Genomic DNA, 24,617 nt, shown 5'->3' with positions numbered 1-24,617 from the left:
TTTGGTATAATTTTCAGATCAAAACTGAATTTTACAAATATAAATGCCTTCCTCAAAACAATTCATACAAACATAAAAAACCCATTATATCTATTGCAAAATCAACAAACTTGCTCAAAATCTTAAGGGTACTGAGTAGTGTTTCTCTCATTTAAGTGAGTTGGATCTCTATGAAGCCTTTATGGAATCGACAGCAAAATGCATCACTGAGTTCACAGGTTATTACAAAATATGAGGCCCATGTTAGAAATGTGCAAGACAGGACAGTTTGTGCAACATTGACAACAGTTTACAATATCATTTACTGACACCATTTTACTCTTTTCACTCTCAACTGATCAAAGCAAATGACTCATCTGTGATACATTCCCTTTTGCAACACTCCTTATGTACCAGTGGCTACATGAAACTGCCCCTGCCCACCTCACCCCACACACCACCTCAACCACCTCATGTTGCCTGTGCTCCTCCATCTCCTCCACACAATTCTCTCTCAGTCAAATAGTCAGAAGCAGTAGATAAGGTTAGGGATACAATGCTGTAGGATGAGCTCACTGCACACATTTGTCTTTTTGCAGATGTATATAAGTTTAGAAAATGCTGTAGATAACCACTGACCATTTTCATGGCCATGGTTCCAAACAATGAGGTAATACTGAAATGTTGTGAATGGTCTGTCCAAATACTCATAGATGAGAGCCACTATAAGCCATTTTAAACAGTCTGACAAAATCAAATGACAGTGTATGGAACAGAAGACTATTGTACAAAATCATTTGAAACAGTGCACCAAAGCATTTGCTCTTTGGAAAAACAAACAAGAAAATGGCCTAAAGATGTACAAAAGTAACTCAAGGATTTGAAGGTTGTACAAGTACTTATGAAATTCTCAGTTCTGATCAGTGTGCCAAAAATGTGCCAAAACAGCAATGAAAAAATTTAATAGACTTTGCTTTTGTCACGGGGTGGTTGTGACGGTGCAATGCCCCCTACTGATTAAAGGTCAGTATTACACCTTATTTTGAACAAACTGTGTACTTATTGGCTCAAGTAAATTTGCTAATTATTCACAGTCACAAACTTGCACCACAAGTAATTTAAAACTATTTCAAAGCATGAATTTGTTGAGTAATTTTATATCAGCATGGGTGTAATTATTTTAACAATCTCATGGTTTTTAAAGACCGTGTCTACTTCTGTAAACAATCTAGTTGAAATTTTAAAAATGACTTTGTGTCAAAAACAGATGCCCTTCCATACCCAAATCATTTCAAATCTATATCACATAAGATTATAATTCTTAAGATTCTTATGCTGTGGTTTGGTTTCGGGTGTTGGGTGGAGTACCTTTAATATGCACCTTTAATATTCCACAATATGGCATTAAATGTTTGTTTAAACGAGGGACTCCTTTCCACAGACCTGACCAGTAACTTGACCTGATGATGTCAGCTGCTTGTTTGTATGGAGATAGGTGTGTCAAATGGGTAGATGGCCTGTTAGGAATGATTAAAAGCACTTTGCATAGCATTTATGAAAAGTGCCTTAAGTTTGTTTGATTGATTGGTTGGTTGGTTGCTTAATGCCATACTGTGTAACATTCTGACCAAAGTCACACATTCACATGGAGATGCACTATATAACATTTCTATTCACATAAACGCACAAATGAAACTTGATTTGGTTAGACAAGAGAATGATTGGTCTGTTTTATATCAAAAGTTGAACTCTTACTTTGAGTTATTCACAGATGGAGGAGCCACCAGCAGAGAGGAACAGGGAACAAGATTTCCCTCAAGACAATGAAACCAGCTATGTCAGAATGTTATGTAACTGAGAAACAATAGAAACCTGACTGTGAACTGCTATAAATGAATTTCACATGTCTTCAAATTTTCTCTATGGAGGACAATAAAGTGTACCATAACCTTAGTCTTATTTGGATAGCAACTATTACATAAAAAGGGAGACATTGTCATATATGTACATATACATATTTATTTGAAGTCATAAAACAATGTAACAGAAAAAAAGAGAAAAGTAAAACCTATTAATAGTTAAATAAAATATTATCACTATATATGTCTATAAATAAAATCGACAAACTTTTGACGGTTTTAAACTGTTGCATTTCCAAAACAGAATCTGCCTTTGCAAAAACAAATAGTGATATGTGCCAGTGACAATCAATGGAAAAAGCCCAGTGTCCTGATAGGAGTTATGACAAAATTGCCAAGTAGTTTACATAATGGTTAAAATAAATACAGAAATTCAAACAAAAAATTAAATCATACATACACCCCCATATTGTATTATTCCTATAGTTTACTTCGGCTCAAAATACCCAACCATAACTGTTTTGCCATCGTCTTTGCGTTTAAAAGTTGTACTGTAGCTTTGTTGATGGAAGGTCCGTCACCTGCTTGTCTCCATGGATGTTATGGGCTTACCTGGAATGTTCCACAGTCTGGCATTAAACGTACAGGTTAGATTCGCTGAGGCGAGCTCACTCACAGTAAGAATGGGTATTTTGGAACAATCAAAAACACTTGAAACTGAATAAGTGCAAGATGAATTAATGCCATACTGTGGGACATTTCAGGCAAAGTAATAACATCTCAATGGAAATAAGCATGTGGAAAACGTTAAATTGCATTCTTATTTTGACCAAAGGAACACATTCAGCATCCTTCAAACATTATGCAAATGATCACTCAACACACACAACAACAAATGCAATGAAACATCCTACATTGTCACACTACGGCAGCCTGTGAGAGCCAAAAAGAGCTTTACAATCCTAATAATATTTACGGTCTCAATGATAACTACTTATCTTAATCACATTATCATTCTTATATAAAGGCTGATTGTTTCTATAGCCCTCATAAAGTCTCTATAATGAAATAAGTAGACTATATTTTCACAAGACGACATTGATTTTGTCATTATGTTTAAATGAGCTTTGGCATCAGGAGAAAAGAATCCCAGAGAGGCACACCGTGGAGTGGGCTCAGTTACTGTTATCATAAACTATTCAGAATATAGGTTTAGTTTGGCAATAAATACAATTCATACACAGCAAAAATAATTATTGGATAACAACATTAGTTAACCTGATTCAACCTTGGTTTGAGTAGTTGTTGTTTTATACATTGTACTGTTTCAATCATTTTTGCTTTAATAAATGCACAAATTTCTGCAAGCGAATTTTGGAATATTTTCTTCCTTCATTTGCAGATATTTTACTTTATTTGGGTTTAGATTATAACACTCCACTAAAATATGAAAAAAATAACTAGTGAAAAATGGTGTAAGCGCAGTCTTGCATTTCATTGATCAAACACTACAATTCATGGAGTACTTCTGAATTTTTCCCTTATCATGTTACACAAACTTGAGGCAGTTTTAATATTAATCCCATTATAACTCCCAAACCTCAATTCACTAAACTAGAGACTATAGAAAATAAAGCCAAAACACTTTAGATCCATGCATTCACATTTTGTAATCAGATATCAATGTACAAAATGGTTATTCATCTTCATCGTGTTCAGAAAGTCTTATAGCACAAGATTTTAGAAAAACTCACCAATATTAAGCAACAAGGAAACGTTATCCTGTATAATTATTGATTAATGTTAAAGGAAACTTGTATACCTGAGATTTGTATTTATTTACGAATTACGAAGAATTAGTAATCATTATGGTTTCCTGAATTGTCAAAAAAAAAAAAAAAAAAAGAACTGAAAACTGAATTTGAATATTAAAAATATATTGACTTTTCTGAATAGGTAAGAAAATAACACAGTCACAATTTTGAATATCAACAGTTTCATTTGAGCAAGCCTTGTTACTTGCCTTACTCCAATAATTGTATTCCTGTATGGATTGAATGAATAATGCTCTGTAAAGAGTGCAAAAAAGGGCTGTATAAAACTGATGCATTATTATTATTATTTATACACATTTATTACAGTATCCAAAATGGACTCTTGTGAGCTTTAAGTCATGTTAGAATGTTCTTACCTCATCAAAAACATACCCAAAGTTGTGTTCTGTTTCATGTGACATCACAAGTTGGAACAGAGTGTTTTCTGTTTGAGCACTTAGCCTAAAAATGCAGGGTTTGTGTGAATGAAACAAAACACAACTCTGGGTATGTGTTTGACATGGGAACTGAGATCAGATAATAGCGTAATGTGGTCTCTTTAATATTGGGAGTTAGTTCAAATGCTCTTGTGACTAAATTTGGCACTTAAATGAGCCAGCTTATGTCTCAAAGTGCCCCCAAAACTGTAAATATATTCAAAGCCATGTTCCAACACCTGGCGCTCATCTGCGGTGCCCTTTCTGCTTCTTGTTGCGGGCGGGCGCTTTGATTGGTTGACTGGCGCATCCGTTCTCCAGTGGCGTGGGGGCAGGACAAGTGGGAGGAGAGACAGGAGAGAACAGGTCTGGTTCTCCGTACATGTTTGATTTGAACGGACCGCCTGCGGAAAATTGAGGGCTACAGGAAAGATGAAATACAAGCAAGACTTTAGTTTTAACGTCCTATGATATTTTATTACAGTCAATATCAAAGAATAAAGCTCCAATATCTGATATTTATTAAGTACTGAGGCAATATTCTTTCATAGTCCTTTAAATACTGGGAACTGAATAAGGAACTCTGAGTACTAAAATAGACAAGATGCACATGACAATTACAAAACAAACCAGATTAACTTATTGTCCAAATTGGCCAGTGTTTATAAATAAATGTGATCTAACTACTAATGATTTCTTGGTTAAATGATCTCATTGTTATTGAAACCAGGGGTGGGCGATATGCCAAAAAAATCATATCACAAATTTCTCAGGGCCATGTCCTGATTTTTATTCTATCATGATTCCTGTTTTCTTAGTATCTTTCATATAGTATTTAAAAAGGTAACTAAAACCATCTGCTGTTTCTGCAAGTTTACTTTTCAGTATGACTGGTTAATCCACCTGTCACTGAGTCAGAGCATGATGGAGGCTGGCCAATAGGAGGAGTAGTTGGGGGAAAGTGTCATGACCAAAGAGCTGTATTAAACAGTTATAGCGATTTTTACCAAAAGTGCAAATCCTAACAGAGATGATGATTTGATTTTTATCGCTGTATCACCTATTCCTACGTGAAACTGTAAAGCGCATGCTGTATAGTGGAACTGTAGTGTGTATGTATGTATGTATGTATGTGTATGTATGTATGTATGTGTGTACCTTATGGGTGTGCGTGGGCTGCTGTTACATCGGCGCATCGTTCGAGGTTTTGGTTCAAATGAGAATCCCTCCTTCAGACTCTCCAACACAGAAGGAGCCACATACGTGAAGCCCTGAGGTACAAGTACCAAAAATACACTTAGGTCATAGTGCAGACACACTGAGGTATCTTTAAAGGTTAATTTATTATGCATTGCAGTTGTACAACACTGTGGTAAATGCTATGGAGCTTAACAGTCCCCCCACTTCAAAAATCGCTGTGGGTTCAGAGGTATTTTTCCCATAGACTTTTCCAAAATAAACAGATGTGGCTAACTGGCTATGTGGTGCGGTAAGATTGATAACACAGTTGTTTTCAGTCCAACAGACATTTAAAACTTTTAAATCTGTTAAATGTTTTCATTGGTTAGCAGTAGGGATGGGCATTCGATGAAATTTTCTTAATCGATCGTCAGAAGAATTAACGATCGATTATCGATTAATCATTAACGTTTTTATATTAAAATGATCATCATTATTATTACTATCTGTACTACTAATCTGCATTAATAAATTCAACTTTACGACATATAAACCGTAACGATTCTAGAGCCACATCAATCCGTTTGACATTATAATGTGTTTAATTCAGTTTTCCTCTCTCACTCTCACAGAAACAAAACTTAAAACCGCATCGCTAATTTGCATAAACTCAGCGAAGATAAAACTACAGCTCTTGTGTCGCTGATGCGGTCAATTTCTGTTGGATTAAAAGACATGACTCAGTGGAATACAGGTTAGTGTGACCATATTTGCATTTGTCAAAACCAGGACACCGTACGGGGGGTGGGAGGTGGGGACTCTTCATCAACATCGCGTGACTCTCACCTGGCAAAACTTTTTCCCACTGGACACCGAAACGTGCTGCTTTGTACACTGTGCACATGGACTCACACTTGTCCCGAACGCAACGGAAAGCGTGGACTTTCTTGTACAAGTCATCGTTACGCATTTGTGCTTCGGTACGTTACAGACTGACCGACTGTTTGTGTCTCGCTCCTTCTGAGTGCAGAGAGCTACATGTACGGACCCCTGTTGGGTCACACTACGCACAGCAACCTACATTCGGTTTGTATCGATTAATCGACTAATCATGCCCTTCCCTAGTTAGCGATTTGTAAAAGTTTCAGAAACAAATTTGAGATTAGTTTCCATCTATATAATTAGCCCTGAGCAACCTAAAACTCTTCTATTTTAGTCTATGGGAAATGTACTTTCAGAACCAAGTGGTGAGCGATTATTGTTGAGCTCCATTGAGAAGAACACAATATTTAGTTTACTATAAAAAGTCTGTTATTTGATACTGACAGCGAAGGCGAGCTCAGCGCTGTGGCTCAGAGTGGTGTCGTCTGGACTGTCCACTGGAGTCTGTCGAGTGAACCTGGTGTCGAACTGACTCACGTCCTCCTCTGAGTGCTGCAAAACAACATACACACAGTTATTTATATAACAGTGTAAAAGGTGGGCTATCTGGATGTGTCAGCCCTTTTTACCATATTCCTTCTTCTTAATTTAATAAAGATAAAAATCCAAATAAGAGGGAGCTTTCTACCATATTAAAATGCCTGAAGAGGGTTTAGACGTCAACAATGCATGTTAGAGTAATTTAGCGATCACTTCAAACCCTTTCATTTCTTTTTCATATTTATTCAAACCCTCCTTATGGTTTGCAGAACAATTATGTCCAATGCTCACCTCACAAGTCACCCACGCTCCCACATGGACATTTTTCATAAATACACAAAAGCATGACACAAAGCAATACACTACTACAAATGTGATGAGATGTGTAGTAGTTTCATTAGCGTAATGTACACTGATTGTAATGTGATAGCACTCTGAAGAGGGAGTGACGAGAGGGACGACTCAGAAATATGTTAATACATTGCTTTCGGCAAATATAGCATTAACAAAAATAAAAGGTAACACGGTGATCCAAATATGTTATGCATTAGTAGTTCATACCCCATAGAAGTGTAATAATCCCTCTTTAAATATTTTTTTCTCTTAGTCTCACCAGTTGTGGCTTGTAGGGGGGCTCCACTCTCTTGCTGAGCAGGTCGTCCCAGTTGATGTGTTTGAAGAAAGGATGTTTCTAAACACAGAGGAAGCTCTCATTAAAATTCTCTCTTATCTCCAAGAACCCTGTCTCGCCATCGCCCCCTGTGTCCGCCTCTTTTCACTACAAAAAGACTTTCAGACATGTCCTGAGGAGGAGGTCAGCAGGAGAATTACTGTGTCCTCGGCTGTTTTCACTGCTGAGGTCAATCATGGACTATATCTGTACAATATATAAGGAGTTCTAATTGCAAAGACTGGTATTTTGCTTTTTTTATATTCAAAAACTTAATGGCTTTGCATTATTACATTTTATAGGTAATATTAGTGAAGTTTAATTTGGTCAAGAAGGAAGTTTTACAACACCAACATAAATTTGGCTTTTGAAAACACTGCAATGCAAAGGGTAACTTACAAGTCAGAAATTACTTTTTTTCAATGACTCATATCTAGTTTTGCAAATGGTCTAATCTTATATTAAAGTGATTGTTAAATCAGCAATCAACTCCATTACTGTCATTGTGTCTTTGGGCAAGACATTTCACTCATCTTGCTTTAGTATAAAAGTAGTGTAAATGAGTGAGGTAATTGGAGAGGCCAGTGACACAGATTGACAGTCCGTTCTTGGCCCCAGGGCGGGTGTGGTTCAAATTAATAATGCAATGTTATATATATTATATGCATTATACTGTGTGATAAATGTCAATATATGTAATAATAAGTAATATAATATAACATAATATAATAAGTATTAGTTAATATAAATTGAAACAACAGATATGGAATAAACACATGTGAATATACTATAACTCAATAAAAATGAAAGAGGAGCATTAGAGTGAATAATATGAGGTTATCAGATCACTGTTAACGTGAAAGAAAAATAGAGATAAAGCAAGTATTTGAGTTTAGCTGATGTAATTTACCTGAATATCAGCACAATCTGCTTTACTGGAGCCAAGCCTCTGGGCCGGACTCTTCTTCAAAAGCTGAAAATCAAAGCAAAGTCTATTTTAATGTAAGTGAAAATATGCCTCTTATAAAAAAAAAATAAACGCTTACATTCTTGAGACGAAAGACTTTAAAATGTAATAATGAAGGGAGTTAATCTGCTTTGGTGAGGGCTTTTTAGTAATGTACAGATATTTTTAGCTCAGAAGCAGGACAAAATAAGAACAAAAGTACATGAAACTGCAGCACAAGTTTAACACTGGGTAGACAATGATAAATGATAGATGAATACAAACTTGTCTTCCACGTACATTAATTATTGAATTGAATAGATTTCTACACACAACTTTCTGTTGTAAATGGGTGTTATGTCAGGTTAAAGGATTCTTCAGTTTTAAAACTAAATTTGAATGGTTGCAATTTAACCAATGGCTATGGTGCAAGAATTCAGGTATTTATGAAATCTTCAACAAACAATTTAATATTGTATCTCTGTGCGGTATTATTGTACACAAAATTAGCTCAGTAGTTTAAACTAGACATAGACAGTTGGCCAATATATTGGGCCAACTTTGTTTGACTTTGACTTGTTTGCACTTTTTAGCGCATCACCTATTGGCCTTCAATCTTCTGCTCTGGCCAATATTTTGTTTGACCAAACCAGCCGCCTAATTAAGCAAATCCAATAAACATTCGGTATCAGCATCAGCCATGAAAAAAAAAAAATAAATTGGTCGTTTAAACCTCAGCAAAAAATGTGAGACAATCAATTCTTACTTCAGTCATCTCTGTTTTGTTAAAAGTGCACTATGTATGTTTTCTGGTGGGGATCTGTCACCTGTAATCATTTTGCTTGGAATGTTCCACAACATGGCATTAGGTGTATTACAGCTCAAATATATCTTGAAAAACATACTTTCTTGCTATAACTAGGTAATGTCTTCACAGATCTGGCCTGTAACTTGATGATAAGATTACACCAACCAGAAAAGGCAATAACATCTCCATGCAAACAAGCAGGTTTGAGACCACCCACCAGAAAAGGTTACATGGTGCATCCTTAATTGTCCTGGAAGAGTTTACAATGTGCACTGTGAACTCAGTCTAGATTTGTATTTTAAAACAGAATTAAGTAAAAATGCCTATGTAAGTCCGTGTCGTGGTTAAATAATACAGATTTTAGGGGTGTGTGAAGTGTTGATCGTCTTCACCTACTCTCTGGGCAGAAAACCAGCCCTGCATTATAATATATGGCGGACCCAAGTCTAAGTTCTCACTGGAAACCCTGGTTATTTTTTAAATATAAATTTATATTATTTTTATTTTTTAAAAATCCTGATAAAAAAATGCCTTTGAGTCTGCTCCCAGACAGTGTACTCTCATAAAGGAGCTGCAGGGGGAGCTCTGATGCAGAAAGTTCCTTACAGACCTGGATAAAATTGTTGGTACCCTTCTAGCAATGAAAGAAAAATTAAAAATCATTACTGAAATAACCTGAAACTGATCAAAGCAATAACAAATAATGTACTGTACTTTTGTCTAACAAAAATCAAACATTGCTTTTCACCTGTGGCTCAACAGAATCATTTGAAAAAACAAAATAATAAAACTGGCCTGGACAAAAATGATGGTACCCTGAACTTAATATTTTGTTACAAAACCTTTTGAGATAATCACTGCAATCAAATGATTTCTGTAACTGTCAATGAGACTTCTGCTTTGGTCAACAGGTATTTTGACCCTCTTCTCGTGAGCAAACTTCTAGTTGTCTCAGGTTTGAAGGGTGCCTTCTCCAGACAGCAAGTTTCAGGTCCTTTCACAGATGTTCAGTAAAATTGAGATCTGGGCTCACAGACCACTGCAGAACAGTCCAATGTTTTGTTCTTAGCCATTCTTTGGTGTTTTTAGGTGTGTGTTTCGGGGCATTATCCTATTGGAAGACCCATGACCTATGACTGAGACCAAGCTTTCTGACACTAGGCAGCACACTTCATTCCAAAATACTTTGCAAGTCTTGAGATTTCGTTGTATCTTGCACAGATTCAAGACACCCTTGATGTACCTTGCCCTTCAAAAATCACATTTCATTTGTTTAGAGGTTGTTCTGGGCCCCATTCATATGATCCATCTCTTGAATTTGTCAAAAATTTTCCTCTTGCAACCACATCCGGGGAGGTTGGCTACTGCCCTGTGAATTTTAAACTTCTGAACAACATGTGCAACTGTAATCACAGGAACATCAAGTTGCTTAAAGATGGTCTTATTTTTTTATCTTTAATTTGTTTGTCTATCGTTTTCTTTCTAGTCTCCTGACACAGATCTCTTCTTCGCTTTCCCTGGTGTTGTATCCATCATGTCACCAAACAGCACAATGACACATGTCACCCTTTAAACAGGCAGACTGACTGAGTTTGAAAACACCTGTGATGCAGATTAGAGGACATATGTCCCAATTATCCAATTATTTATAATCTTTTCTAAAGGTATCGTCCAGGCCAGTTTTATTAGTTTGTTTTTTAAAATCATTCTTTTGAACAACAATTCAAAAACAGTGTTTGATTTTCACTGGATATTTTTCAGGATTTTTTAAATCTATTATTACTTTTCTCAGTTTCAAATTAGTTCAGTGACCATTGTTGATTTTTCTTTCATAACCAGAGGGATACCAACAATTTTGTCCATGTCACAAAGTAATTTGACAGCCAATTTGTAATTAGATATTTGCGCAAAGTCATCAGCCCTTGTGTTGTGCAATGTACCTTTTTGATGAGGTCCCGTGCGTCGATGGTCAGATAAGGGGGCAGGTTGATCTTACACTTCAGGATCTTATCTATGGTTTTCTTCCTGTTTTCAGCTGTGAAAGGAGGCTGTACAAAGATTAGAAAAATATAATTTAATACATTTTGACAAGGGTGACAAAACTATATTATAACTTTGATGTTGACCTGTATTTACGATCAACACATTCATATCCATTTCAAATAGGTTGCCTTCACGTGCTATCACAATATTCTAGTTTAAACTGAGCTGGAGGACAATTTTCTCTGGTGAAATCTGACGTTTAACTGTCAAACTGCAGATTTGCTGACTTGGTTTAAGGTTAATATTTCTCTGGCCCTATCTGAAAGAATCAAAACGGGCACAAAGTTCAATGTGTTCCCAGTCAGCTTAAATGAACAACAGTGCTTTTTTTTTTTTTTTTTTTACATTTCTGTTGGGTGCTTGGGTCAGAAAGTGGTGCCATTATTCAACACCAAAAACTGTTTCCAATTGAAGGAACTTTATGCCATAAAATTTATAGGGCAAGTTTATAGCCTATAGCCTATCTCTAATAAATAACGATAGGGTTCAACATCTGTGGTCATAGGTTTGGAGGTTTCTTTAAAAACTAGTGAATTTAACATGGGTCCCTGTCCTCCAATTGAAATAATGACACCATAAAATTGTCGAACGTGAAAGAAACATATTGTCATTTTGTTAGGAATTTACAATACAGCACACTGGTTCTGCATAAACATAAATACACAAATATCCATGTCTCATCTTACCGATCCAGTCATCATGTCGTACATCAAGGCGCCCAGGCTCCACCAGTCCACAGCTCTGTTGTGGCCCGACCTGGTCAAGATCTCTGGAGCCCTGTGGAAAGGGTAAACACAAGTTTATATTTACAAACAACATGAGATAACAGAGATAAAAGATTAATCAGGCAGACACTGTATATTTAACAAGAGTAAACATTGCATAAATATAAGGCTGTGTAATTAATTGAATTTGAGTGGAAATATTCACTAATTTCAGAGAAAAATATTGGGTCTTTTTAATCTAAATCTATAGCCAATCCTCTGTCAGTAAAAGAATGAGGAGTAGACTTGGGTTAGGAGGAAAAAAAATATGTTCATGTGATGGACCTTTGCGTGTGAGATTCATGTAAATACGATGTTTTGTGCACTGTTACCCACATGTACTCGATGGTCCCACAGAAGGTGTGAGTGACACTGCCATCGTGAATGGACTCTTTACAGAGGCCGAAGTCAGTCAGCTTTATGTGCCCTTTCACAAAAAAAAACAACTGACATTTGTACATACATTATGTTTTTCCAAATGATACACTAAGCTTTTACACATGCCTTGATCATACTTGCAGATAAAGAGTCTACTTGCATACAGAGTAATACTTATGTTTCATAGTTTTTGTTCTTAATTTATTGGCATTATTTTTTAGGTTTAAATTAAACATGTTACAGAGTGAAAACAGAATATAAATGGTCACAGGTTTTCAGGAAACGGTGTGCAACAGCCACAGCTATATAATCCCCACTCTTTTTGAGCCCTTCAAGCCTTACCTACCCACTTGATAATGGCAAAGTCACAGCTGTCAGCTTTTAATGTTGATTTCAAGGTCAAAATTTGTCCTGTTTATGTACATTTTTCAGAATCAATGCTCAAAAAGTATCCAATTTAATACTAGTTTTAGTATTGGCTATTAATTTTGCCATCAGTTATTAATATATTAATTGAATTAGTAATTACTAGTATTGCTTATTTATTGAGTATCCTTTTTTTAGATAACCTTAATAGTCATGTTTACCTTGGTGGTTGAGCATGATGTTTTCAGGTTTCAGGTCGCGGTAGATTATCCCATTGGAGTGAAGGTGACCCAGAGCCAGCGTGATTTCTCCAAGATAAAAACTATATAAACACAACACAAACACCAGTGGCATTCATGAATAAATGTTTTCATTATAAGCAAAGGATCAAATTGTTATTCATCTCTGTCAAAATAAACCAGTATGACTTTAAAAAGCCTTTTACTCACCAAGCCGTGTCCTCCATGAAGATGCCCTCCTTCTCCAGCTGCATGAATAGTTCACCACCTGAGACATACAAGAGAAATATTAAGCTTAAAATGTTATAAATTACTACACCACCAAAAACACTGCTTTGGAAAACTAAGGACAAAAGCAATGTGTGTGCTAATCTGATCAGCTCAGTTGCTAACTTACTCAAATATACTGGACATATACCATCTTTTGTACATGAATCTTGCTACGTTTTTGAGGTTAGACACATGCATGACGAACAACCTTTGTAAACCCAATGTATTCATTTTGCTTTACCAATCAAACACTCCAGGATGAGGTAGAGCTTTCCTCCAGTCTGAAAAGCATAAAGTAAATCCACAATAAACGGATGCCTCACGGTCTCCAGAATCTCTCGCTCTGCTCGAGTGTGGGCTGTGTCTTTAGCATTGCAGACAATCTTTGCCTAGAAAAGAACAGTTGAAAATTAGCAAAAAATAATGATTCATGAATTGTGTTAAGTTGTGCATCATTTGGCTGTTTGACACACCTTTTTCAGGACTTTCATAGCAAATATTTTTCCAGTCTGGGGGCCTTGAACTTTGCGCACTTGAAATACCTGGGAAAGAGTTAATTAATTAGTATGGTGAATGTATGTAATTTGTATAGTACACTTTATAATGTTTTTCATTATATGATGTTCTCAACTTTTCTAAATAAATAGGACATTTTCTTTGTAAAAATGGCCAAATATAAGCAAGATGTAAATCTGAAAATTTTATGAAGCAGTGTCTTGCACCATTTTGTTTGCACATTAGATACAAATTTATTTATAAAGTGGATATTTGTTCTTTATGGATGCAGTTAATTAGTTCAGTTAATTAAATGAAATAATTCAAAATCTTCAGGTGCAGATTTAGTTTATGGTTACACATGTTGTTTCCATTTGAAAGTTTGTATGTCAAGATAAGAAACAAAAAAGTGGGAAAAACGTTATCCCATTGGTGTTTCATCTTATATTATGTTGTTGTTCGGTTGTGTTAACAAAATGGAAACGTGGAATAGAATCATGCAGTTACTGAGGGACAAACCTTGCCATATGCCCCTTTTCCCAGCACCCTGAGCAGCTCAAAGCAGTCAGGGCCAACTCTCTCACTGTCTCTGTTAACACTCTCACTGGTCAGCTCCACTTCCTCTGTCTGGACACTGAGAAGCAACAACAACAATTTATATACAATTTGTATTATAGTTTATAACTGTTATATATATTTTGTTAGATAAGACTCACTTTTCTGGTTCTGGCACTGTGAAGTCACATACTTCATCCTATTAGTTCAAACAAAAAAATAATAACATTACAAATTTTCTTCTTCCCATCGTGCAAAGTACCACATAAACATCTTTGGTTTATTTTATTTTTAGGCCTATTTTTGTTTTTTCCCATAGCCTGACTGTTTTGAAGTAAATGCTAAAGACATCCTTTCACTGCATGCAGTTACCTGTATTTTTTTCCCCACATTGTTCTGTTTGAAATACATTAGGTCATCTCAATAGAAAATTACACTTAAAGAATAATAAGTAAAGACTGAAAATTGCGTTTACTTAATCAACTCAATAAGACTATACATAAGAATACATTTTATAAACTAATAAATGTATGCAAACCTCTGCATCACTGATATCTTCAGTCTCCAGGTCAATGTCAAAGACTCCAGCCATTCTGAAACAATACAATACAAATTATACACATTATTCAGTATCATATTCAATTCAGAATTTCTGCTTTGTGTGTACAAGTACAGCTAATTAAATTACTGGTTAAGTTAAGACTATGAGTGAACTAATGAACTAATGGGTGTATTGTAGAAATTTTTCAAAGAAAAATGATTCATACCCAGTTTGGGCAGTCCACACCCAGAGCCATTATTGGACACACAAAATAACTCATGTGTGACATTACAGGGAGTACCATCAACACAACAGAATGTAAAACTATTTAGAACTCAAGTGACATGTCCTCCCTCAAATAACCAGACCTCTAACAACAAGTGTTTCACTCTCAATACACAGACACAGATCCTTTGGCTGACACCTCATACACAAAGTATTTGTCCCTTTTGTTCGTTTTAACATTACAATTTATCTAAACATTTACCCAAGTTTGGGTATCAAGGTTAGCATGCTGTCTCAGGTAGCAGGAAAATTAACACATTTTACCTAATCAATAAAAGTACAGGCAATGAATGGACATGCTACGTTAGCACACAAGTTTGCCTTTATATATAGTTAAACTCCTTATGCTGACACGATTCTTAATGCCTAAAACACCATGACACAAAATGATGTTAGCTTTAGCACGAAGCTAACGCCACTGCGGGTTGACACACAGCTGATTTGACAGGAAACGTGCTACAATGCTAATGCTAACAACAACATGCTCCACCTGCGAACGAAGTCAAGTTGCTCCTTTAGCCAGCGTCAGGTCGAGAAATGAAGAGGGTTTTTTTCATACACACGTGATGGGAGGTGTCATCGCTCTGGTTAAGATAATAATCCAGTTATTAAAAGGGAAATGTGCCCTCCTCATGCTATCTGTGTGCAGCAGAAGCGTGCACCAGGCTGGGTTTGGGCTTTTGTTGTGGCTCAATGAGAGGAGCGCTTTAAAGCCACACGTGATCATCCGCAGTCCTGGTTCGACCCTTGACACCTCCTCCATTGAGTTTATCTTTGTTTTGCAGATATATTGTTTCTATCAGGGCTCTTTTGGGGAAAACTAGACTGCTACACATTAGTTTTGCTTTATCTTAGATCCTACTACATTTAGCTTAGACTGTAGAAAGCACAGGCAATATGTTGTTACGGCCCAAAAACTGGACTGGATGTGACTCAATAGCCTATTAAGTGTAAAAAAAAAAATAAAATAAAAAAAAATATATATATATATATATATATATGTGTGTGTGTGTGTGTGTGTATATATAATTATATATTATTATATATCATTTATTAAACCCATTATTTCACTACAAATTATTTAGTAGTTCAATCTTGGGATTTAATTTATTCTTACATTTTTATTTTATTTATTTTTTCATTTGTTTGTTTGACCAGGAGCCAATAGAAAATGCAGTGAATGATCTTTATTAGTTGTCAGTCTGAATTGAACTAAATCTCCAGATCTTCAGCCATATATTGGTCTGGCCCTAGCTAGAATGCATTAAGTATAAGCCTACTGTGCATATTTAGAAAACATATCATGACTTCAGATCATGAGCTTAAGTATGAGAGAATCAGTGTCAAAGTGTTTGTTCAAAGCAGGTTTATAATAATAGCCAAGAGGTAGAAAGCTGATGTGGCATTACAGCCTGTAGTCAACTGAGAGGTCGCCATGCTCTGGACCTGCTTCATTTGTTGACAAAACAAAAAGAGCTGAAAAGCCCTGTACAAATAATTGTCTACATTTCCCATGTTATTTTAGCAAGCTGCAAAAACCTTTTCTAGCTTGGATAACTCTGATGATTTACACCATCAAGCAAATAATAACTGATTAAAAAATACTAGCAGGTGACAGACAGGTTGAAAATATATAGATAAATTATTTAGATGAAATTATTTAGATAAAATGTCAAAATTTTGATTAGCCTAGATGAATGACAAGAACATGGCCAAACATAGGCGTGGTACAGTTATAGGCTGATAACAGTTGGGACCTTTTCTAAATCACGGATAGCCCTTGCCACCTTCAGTAGTAATACCGATAATAATAATACTGAGGCTTGGTTCATGGTCTATTTGATATTTTGTTGAAAAGAGCATTAAGCTATTTAAAGAGTATCATGTCTGGTTTCACAGTTGATTTACTTCTAATATGTGTAGGTGGTGAAAGAGGAAAGAAGTCTCAAAAAGAGGTAACAGGTAACGATGTTGAGTTTTCACACAGAAGAAGTGAAATTTATTTTAGTGCGTGAGGTAGTGTGTTTCATTTCAACCAAAACCAAAGCTCTTCTGTGGTTTACCAACTCTAACAATGGTTCTTTTTGGTGAGTTGCTGTTTTTAATCTGGAAGTAATTATAATGTAAAATAGTGTAAAATTTTAAACAATATATTTTGATATGTATAAATCACAATCTAAGCTAGCCATGCTATATTTGGTTCTTTTTTTTTTCTTTTACTGTTGTTTAAGTATTTGAATTAAGTATTTGGAACCATTACCAAGTCATTTCTCCAGTCATGTCCAAATGCAAATGCATATCCCAAATTTGAGAAATCTGTGTAATTTATAACTTTAATTTTTCATTATTTTTTCAGGCTTAATTACCGCTATAGCACTTGTCCATATACAGCAGGTACAGACAATAGAGGTTCAGCATGTACATCTTGGAGGCACAGTCTCTTTGGTCTGTAATCTGACATCTTTTTACAACGTGGCCTGGTTCAAAGAAAACCCGTACAGACCCCCAACTTTAGTGGTCTTCATCAACCTCAGAAAAGGAGACATGGTTTATGGTTAATGTTTCACTATTTCACTTTACACTTTCTATCAATAGGGTTGAGCATATTATGGATATGAATTTGACTAATTATTGCAATATTGTGATTATTATTTTTTTAATTCTAGAAAATAAATGAATAAATAAATAAATTGTGTAGGGCAAACATTACTTTTATATTGCAAACTATTAAGACTAAAATTGTGTTTCATAAATAATTTTGGCTGCACTGTGGCAACAAATAATTATTAGCTCTTTTCTTCTGCTACAATTATACATTTTAGCCCCATTTTCAACATTTTTGAAAATGTTGTTATTACTATTTTGCAAATATTGTTATTCCTGATGATACCTAATAACTATGTTCGTCAACATCTTTTTTGGTGAAATATAACTGTGTGGAATGAATTATGTTCTTGCTTTTTTAGGTTACCAGGCTGAGCCCCGTTTTACAGCGGAGTTTGTGCACCGCACTCTTACCATCACTGATATCACTGAGAATGACCTGGGCTTGTATTTCTGTGCGGTCTGTTTGAACACAGAGTTGCTGATAGGATCGGGAATCATAATTCAAGGTATGGTCATGAATTCAATTGGCAAATAGTTTAGGTTTACGATAGCCTCAGAAAGTGGTGCCATTATTCAACACCAAACACATGATGTCAGGAAAGGACTTTAAGACATGAGCTTAATGTTACAGATTTGTGCAGCCTATTACATAACAAATAATATGGTTCAATGTTTGTGACTTTCTTTCAAAAACAGTAAATCTGCTATAGAGTTATATAGGCCCCTGCTGAACATCTGGGATTATTAAAAAGTAAATAAATAAATATGAATGTGATATAGATGAAAAAAAATAAAAAGAAAAATGTTTGTCTGGATTCCTCTATTCATATTAGACAAAGGTTTTACTAAACGTACAAATAATTTATTATTTTATGAGGAGAAATTATATTAAAATTTTGATACATGCTAAGATATTTGATTTGATTGCTATATATGTATTTATTTAAGAATGCAACTGGTAGTACAACTTTGCCTAACTGCTCAAAATCTAATTGTGTAGTTGTTGAATAATCCCTGGACTCTTCACAGTACATTCAAAACATGACAAGATCTCTCTAATAAATTGTATGATTACCATATTTCATGCAGGTCCTTTCCACTTTGGCTTCTATCACTGGTACTGCTCAGCTGTGGGTGGTGGATTGCTGTTTATGGTGGTTTCTGTTTGTGTGGTTCACTGCAAAACCAAAGATCACAGAAAAAATCCGCTCATTGAAGAACAAAAGGATCAAAACAACAGTGACATATATGCAGTTCCTCACCAGCAGACCCAGGCAATTCTACATGTCCACATTTAAGAGAATATTGTGTAAAATCTTGATATCGCAAAACTCTGACAAAGTCTTTTTGCTTGTGTGTACTCCTTTGTAAACTATTATATGTTTTGAAATACCACTGGATTATTTTAATTTCAACATGTTTTTTTCAACATGCTTTTTTAGTTGTGTGTATATGCTGATTGTTGTTATAATATGCTATCACCTGTGAAGTGCTTGAAACAATGTCTCAGTCAACATGTGTCTTAGAAACGGGGTATTAGTCTATGCTCAAAATTAAATGGAAACAGATTTCTGAAAACCTGACGAGTTTTCTTTTTTTTTTTATAATTATACACATTAGACTGTGCCTTGAAAGAACTGCATGTAGCCTGCACTCTTATTGTTTTAAAAAGACACTACAATCACAACAGAACCTCAGAGTTGCCAGTGCCCACAGTACACATATGTATACTACTAGACTAGACTACACATACTACTATGCATCCTAGACTACACATACTATTGTGTAGTCTGTAGTTCATTGTGCGGTCTATAGTTGCCCTTGTACCTGAGGACACAGACAGAATTAGAAATGTTCAAATGGAATTCTTTTAACCTGTTGATAGATCCTTATCAGCCTGTATTTAGAGTGCAATACGTCTTCAGCAGCAAACGCACAAAAAAAACTATCGCCCGAACAGGGACTTGAACCCTGGACCCTCAGATTAAAAGTCTGATGCTCTACCGACTGAGCTATCCGGGCTCTATTTCGCATCAGCATGACGTAAGTTAATATTCTGTGCTAAACCAGGTCGCGTGAGTTACCCTTTTAAGCGGGATATGTATACATTCCGCACTCTTCTTTCCAATTTATGTCTCTCTTTTTAATTTTAATCTTCATGTTTAATTTATGTTTTGATTAGTTTTTATTATGATTTTAATATATTTCTTATTCTGTAAAGCACTTTGAATTACTTTGTGTACGAATTGTGCTATACAAATAAACTTGCCTTGCCTTGCCTACACACGATACACAGAAAATCGTTTTCTATCCACAACATTTGCACAAGCGAAAGTGAGTATCTATGCTGGCACAAACCTCACGTGTTAAATTTGTAAGCGCGAAGCCAAATTGTAGTAAATTATTTAGTTTAATTAGAAAAAACATGTGCGTAAAGTTAGCAAACATAGTCAAATTAATATTATTAGCGGGGTAGCTTGCTTAAGTAGCGAGTTCGCGACTGATCAAATGTTTATAACACGTCACGCGTTGATTACAAGGTTGTTGTAAAATAAATGTGTTTCTATCGCTTGTTACTCAACAAATGATCTACATAAGTCCGCAAATAACAAAAATGTTTATACGACCTGAAGTTCTGGGAAAGTAATGTTTAGAAAGCTAACCTCGTGTTTAAAAAGTAGCGTCGTGATAAATCCAAACCGTGGTTCAAAGTCACGTGCTATCGAATGGCGCGTTTTTGCGGTAAATAAAATATAAACGACTCAGTGTGCGCCTTTGATGTGTAATAAAATGTAGAAATGCCAATGTCGAACTTAAAATTGTGGGGAAAATGAAAAGTTATCCAGGCCCCAGCGAGATTTGAACTCGCGACCCCTGGTTTACAAGACCAGTGCTCTAACCCCTGAGCTATGGAGCCTTGGACGACGGAACTGACGTCATATTGGCCTAAATAGATATTTCCAGAGATGGTTTCAGCATTTTGAGAAATGTTTGTTATTGTTGTGTGTCTAGATGTGATTTATAACGTCTGATTTAATAGTAAAAACATATATTATGCAAGTACAGATCAATTAAATTCTACCAGCTATGACTAAATTAAATATTGGCTTTCGAATTTCCAATCAACTTTATTATTCTAACCTATTCAAACATTTAAATTTTGTATAACTGTTTCTGTCCAGTCACACACCATGACCACAGGTTAAAAAAATCGCCTCTGTTGGTCGTGACATTACTCAATATTATCCTCAAGATGGCAGTGATGCGCTACTTTTTTTCAAATAATTGCCCCAAACTACAGTGACTGACTTATACGTTAAAATGTTAAGATCTCTATTTTGTATTGTGATGATTTATTTAACGCAATAACAGTAACGATTATCTACGTTTCTGTTCTCTATGTAGATGTGCAACATCTGACAAATAATTTCCTCTCTGGGAGTAATAGTTTCTGTGTCATAGGCTACTACATAAATAGGCCTAGTGTTTGATGAAAGAAATGTCTACAAATGCACTCTGTCCATTAATTTTCTATAGCTTAACGCATGAAATTCAGAAATATAGGCCTAAAATTCTTCCAATCAGATATCCAATTAATTAATAAGTAGGCTTAATTAATGTTTTGTGCAAATGAAATGAGGGTTGGGGTGCTGAACGTCCCATTGGCTGTGGGTTGTGTGAGGCCGTGGGAGACTGTGGGGGCGTGGAGTGGTGCCTAAACCCTGGGGCTGTTGTCCTCCCAATTCCCTCTGTTCATTAGACTAGGGTTTCTCACGACAAGACGAAGATGGAGGCCGCGGGATAGCGTTTGGATACCGATGAGACGCTTCAATTATGGATGAATTACCAGTTTAGCGATCGGTGTTAACTTTTAAACGTGTTGTCTCACTGAAGTTTTGTTAAACATAGGTAGGATTTTGCTACCACCTGCAAATTAAACGGAATGGAGCAGCCAAAAGGGTGAAGTGGATTTACTGAAAGACTTGGGACGGTCCTGAATTCTGTTCCAAGTGAAACAGAAGATCATTTCAGCAGGTGAGACTGTAACAAGTTGTGTGCATGCAGAAATGTCATCTTAAATTTTGTCATGGCTAAGTAAATAAGAAACGACAAACTAGTTTCTAAAGCTATTAACTTAACTTTTACTTCAGTGCAATTTTGGATACCCGGTGTAATATGATGAAACCACACAATAACACAGTATTATGGGTTAAATAGACTCAGAACATGACTTACAGCTCTGCACTATCCCATAGTAGTGTGATGTTTAGAAATCACCACGGACCAGTTGAACCAGTTTTTGATTCAACATCGCAGAGGCTGGCAGCGCGCTGTTGGAATCTACGAGTTTTAAGATTTCGCTACGCCCAGAGTACGGGAGCTTTACGGACAATAGGTGTCAAGATCCTCACTTTCTCTGAGCGGTTTATTACCTAGTGTGAAGGTTTCGACTTAAATTTGAAGTGAGAACTGGTAATTGATCACACATCGAGGCGAGATTTCTTCTACCCAAACGAGAATCACACAAAGCCCCGTGCGTAAAGGCCCCCGCGCTGAACATCTACGAGACCGCTTTGGTTTGGCTCAAGCTAAAGCAGAAGACCGGTGTCCAGTGTACCGAGCCCTCGCTTCGCCTGACGGACGTCCCAGCTCCTTGTTACGGCGTTACAACTGCATACAGCCCAGGGAGGACCTTGATTTCCCCGCTTTGCGATGCAGTCTGCTCGGATCTTTGCACAACAATGTATCGGCGTCTTGTCCCGGCGTTAGCTCAGCCGCTGCTTCATGTAAGACTGAAATGGCTTTGTCTTGTCTCATATTTTGCTTTTAATTATTTAGGTATGACTTGTAAATATGTGCAGGTTTAGTGCTAGATCGCATATTATTTACTGCATGACAAAAAGACAAGTGGAAACGCTCGGTGTCTGGCTGGCCTCTGGATTAGCAGCAGACGGACCCATTTATTTTGGCTAAGAACCCCCTCACTCATCTCGGTGATGGCTAGCACTACTTGGCAGCGGAATACAGCTCTCTTTGTCGTCTAAAACCTCTTGATTTCTCCTCAAGGGCCAGCAGTAGCAGCATGCTCATGGGCTCCGCGGTGGTGGTGTGGGAATGGCTGAACGAGCACGGACGTTGGCGGCCCTACAGCCCCGCAGTGTCCCACCAAATCGAGGCGGCCATAAGGAGCAGCGACCCCCGCGGAGGAAGCGTGGTCCTGGGCCAAGTGGACAGTCGCCTGGCGCCCTACATCATAGATCTCCAGTCCATGCACCAGTTCAGGCAGGACACAGGTAAGAAAGATGATAACCTAAAGATTCCCTTTTGAATGACCAATTATACTCCAGGAAGAAGTTTCCCATAATTGCGTTTTTTCTCCATGTTCCAAGATGCTGTGTTCAAGAAACAGTGATGTTTGGGAAATGTTCAGGCATATTTTGCAATGCATATGGTCGTCTGCACTGGTAGTGGTTTATACTGTATACCTTGGGTGGTAACAAGTAGTAGGCAGACTAACTATAAAAATGGTAATTGAACCTAAAACTGTTTAACTCGGGCCGAAACTACAACAGAATTTGATTTCTAGGTCTACTCATATTACTCACCAAAACAACCCATACGACACGGGCTGAACCCATAGTTAAGAACCTTGATGTTATTCAGTATAGTGCATTTTATTTGCATAGTGAGTGGGAGTTTGTATGTTTTGGCTCACCATGGAGCTGTGTACAACTGTTTTGAATTTGGCTCAAGAATGGGTGGAGTGGATGAGATTGTAAACAGATTTTACAAGGAGGAGCTCTTATGACAGGGCAGCCCAATGCAGAAAGTTGTAAGGGGTGCATAAGTTCAGTGTTGTGATGCTTGTAAAGTTGTAATTTCTTGTCAAGAACTATAAAACTGCTAAATAATCTCTATAAATTCTATTATAATCCAATTATTTAAGTTAACTCATGTATCTGTGCTTGCTTTATAGAGTACTGTTTGAGCACCTAGATGGTCTTTTTTCAGGAGTTTTCATGCCAAACTTTGTAGTATTATAGTAAAACCGTTTGGTCTGTAAATATTCTCTATCAGGGTGACTTCAACTGGCATCACTTTAGCTTCATCTACGTTAAATAGAGTCTCACATTAATGCGGCAAATCAAGTGATCAAAAATTATGATTGATAGTTGAATCAACAAGGCAAATAAATGTTAGTTGTAACCCTATATGAGTACTGTTTTGCACGTACTTGTGTGTGTATTTTAGACTTTGTTTGTTGTGTGAATGTGAGGTAGACTGTGATGGTCTGCAGCAGCTGTGAATGAGTGAGGAGCATTCTTCAGCTCTTAGCCACAATGCTGAAAACACACACCAGCTGCACTGTCCCCACAAAGAGACTGGGGTAGAGACAGACGCTGAGGCAGTGGCAAACAGGGCAGGGGCAGAGACCAGGGGCAGATATGGCAGGAGTTTAGGAGAATAATTCATGTCCTAATGAGAAATGTTCACTCCACTTCACTCTTCTCTCTTTTCTCTTGTCTATCTTTTTCCTTCTCTCTTTCTGCTCCTTCTGTCTGTCTCTAAACTGCTGTCCCATATCTCTATACCTCCTTCACTTCTGCATCCTCTCTCTCTGTTTCTAACTCTCTTTCCTCTCGCTTCTGTGATACCTTTGTATCACATCCTTCTCTCTTTTGCCCTCTTCCCCTCCCTTTTTATCTCTCAATCTCTCCATTATAATCTCTTCATCATTTCACCTTTCCGTGAGTGTCTTTCTCTCTGCCTCTCTCATTCTGTCTTGTTCCTTCAATTTCTCTGTTAACCCCCCATCCATCTCCCCTTCCTCTCATTCTCTCCATTCCCTCTCTCTCCTTCCTCTTCTTTTCAGTGTTTAGTTTTGACAATAGACATGATTCTTTTGGGCTTTTCATTTTTAGTTCTGACATTCTCTAGCATTGATAGGACACAAGAGTT

The 24,617-nt window shown here is 36.6% G+C and overlaps 2 protein-coding genes, 2 non-coding genes and 1 gene segment (V, D, J or C); 2 read left to right on the top strand and 3 right to left on the bottom strand.

Moving 5' to 3' along the window:
- Positions 1-1,978: 1,978 nt before the first annotated feature.
- LOC110159891 (ribosomal protein S6 kinase beta-2-like) lies at positions 1,979-20,356 on the bottom strand. 3 transcript variants are annotated; one of them, XM_055158248.1, is made up of 17 exons: positions 20,321-20,356; positions 18,733-18,834; positions 14,763-14,817; positions 14,386-14,423; positions 14,189-14,303; positions 13,648-13,716; positions 13,416-13,563; positions 13,115-13,172; positions 12,887-12,987; positions 12,258-12,348; positions 11,844-11,934; positions 11,055-11,162; positions 8,271-8,333; positions 7,304-7,381; positions 6,595-6,702; positions 5,248-5,360; positions 1,979-4,510 (listed from the first exon to the last, which is right to left on the bottom strand). In XM_055158248.1, the coding sequence occupies exons 3-17, from the start codon at positions 14,814-14,816 to the stop codon at positions 4,336-4,338; spliced, it is 1,410 nt and encodes a 469-aa protein (XP_055014223.1). In that variant the 5' UTR covers position 14,817; positions 18,733-18,834; positions 20,321-20,356; the 3' UTR covers positions 1,979-4,335. The 3 variants fall into 3 exon arrangements, with proteins under 3 accessions (XP_055014223.1, XP_055014222.1, XP_055014224.1); XM_055158247.1 differs by lacking the exons at positions 18,733-18,834; positions 20,321-20,356 and adding an exon at positions 15,541-15,748; XM_055158249.1 differs by lacking the exons at positions 18,733-18,834; positions 20,321-20,356 and adding an exon at positions 14,992-15,506.
- Positions 17,064-19,210, top strand: LOC129410339 (Ig kappa chain V region 3368-like). The segment is given in 4 exon segments: positions 17,064-17,137; positions 17,407-17,604; positions 18,017-18,163; positions 18,747-19,210. Coding segments are annotated over 4 exon segments (567 nt in total).
- On the bottom strand, positions 19,607-19,679 carry trnak-uuu (transfer RNA lysine (anticodon UUU)). Its single transcript has one exon. It is a non-coding gene; the product is annotated as a tRNA-Lys (tRNA).
- The window catches only part of LOC110159896 (E3 ubiquitin-protein ligase DTX1-like), a 38,797-nt gene continuing 34,015 nt past the window's right edge, over positions 19,836-24,617 (top strand). Inside the window, exons 1-3 of one of the 3 annotated variants that reach the window (XM_055158243.1) lie at positions 19,836-19,991; positions 21,567-21,692; positions 22,725-22,951. In XM_055158243.1, the coding sequence (XP_055014218.1) occupies positions 22,741-22,951 (211 nt within the window). In that variant the 5' untranslated portion in view covers positions 19,836-19,991; positions 21,567-21,692; positions 22,725-22,740. Of the gene's footprint in view, positions 19,992-21,424; positions 21,693-21,975; positions 22,445-22,724; positions 22,952-24,617 lie in introns of those variants that run through there. The other 2 variants (XM_055158242.1, XM_020924497.2) reach the window with 2 other exon arrangements.
- trnat-ugu (transfer RNA threonine (anticodon UGU)) lies at positions 20,502-20,574 on the bottom strand. Its single transcript has one exon. It is a non-coding gene; the product is annotated as a tRNA-Thr (tRNA).

Source organism: Boleophthalmus pectinirostris, unplaced genomic scaffold, assembly GCF_026225935.1.
Source record: "Boleophthalmus pectinirostris isolate CB_2022bp ecotype Guang Dong unplaced genomic scaffold, ASM2622593v1 HiC_scaffold_22, whole genome shotgun sequence".
NCBI lineage: Eukaryota > Metazoa > Chordata > Actinopteri > Gobiiformes > Gobiidae > Boleophthalmus > Boleophthalmus pectinirostris.
The sequence above is the reverse complement of the archived record's forward strand: the minus strand, read 5'-3'. Positions and strand labels throughout refer to the sequence as shown.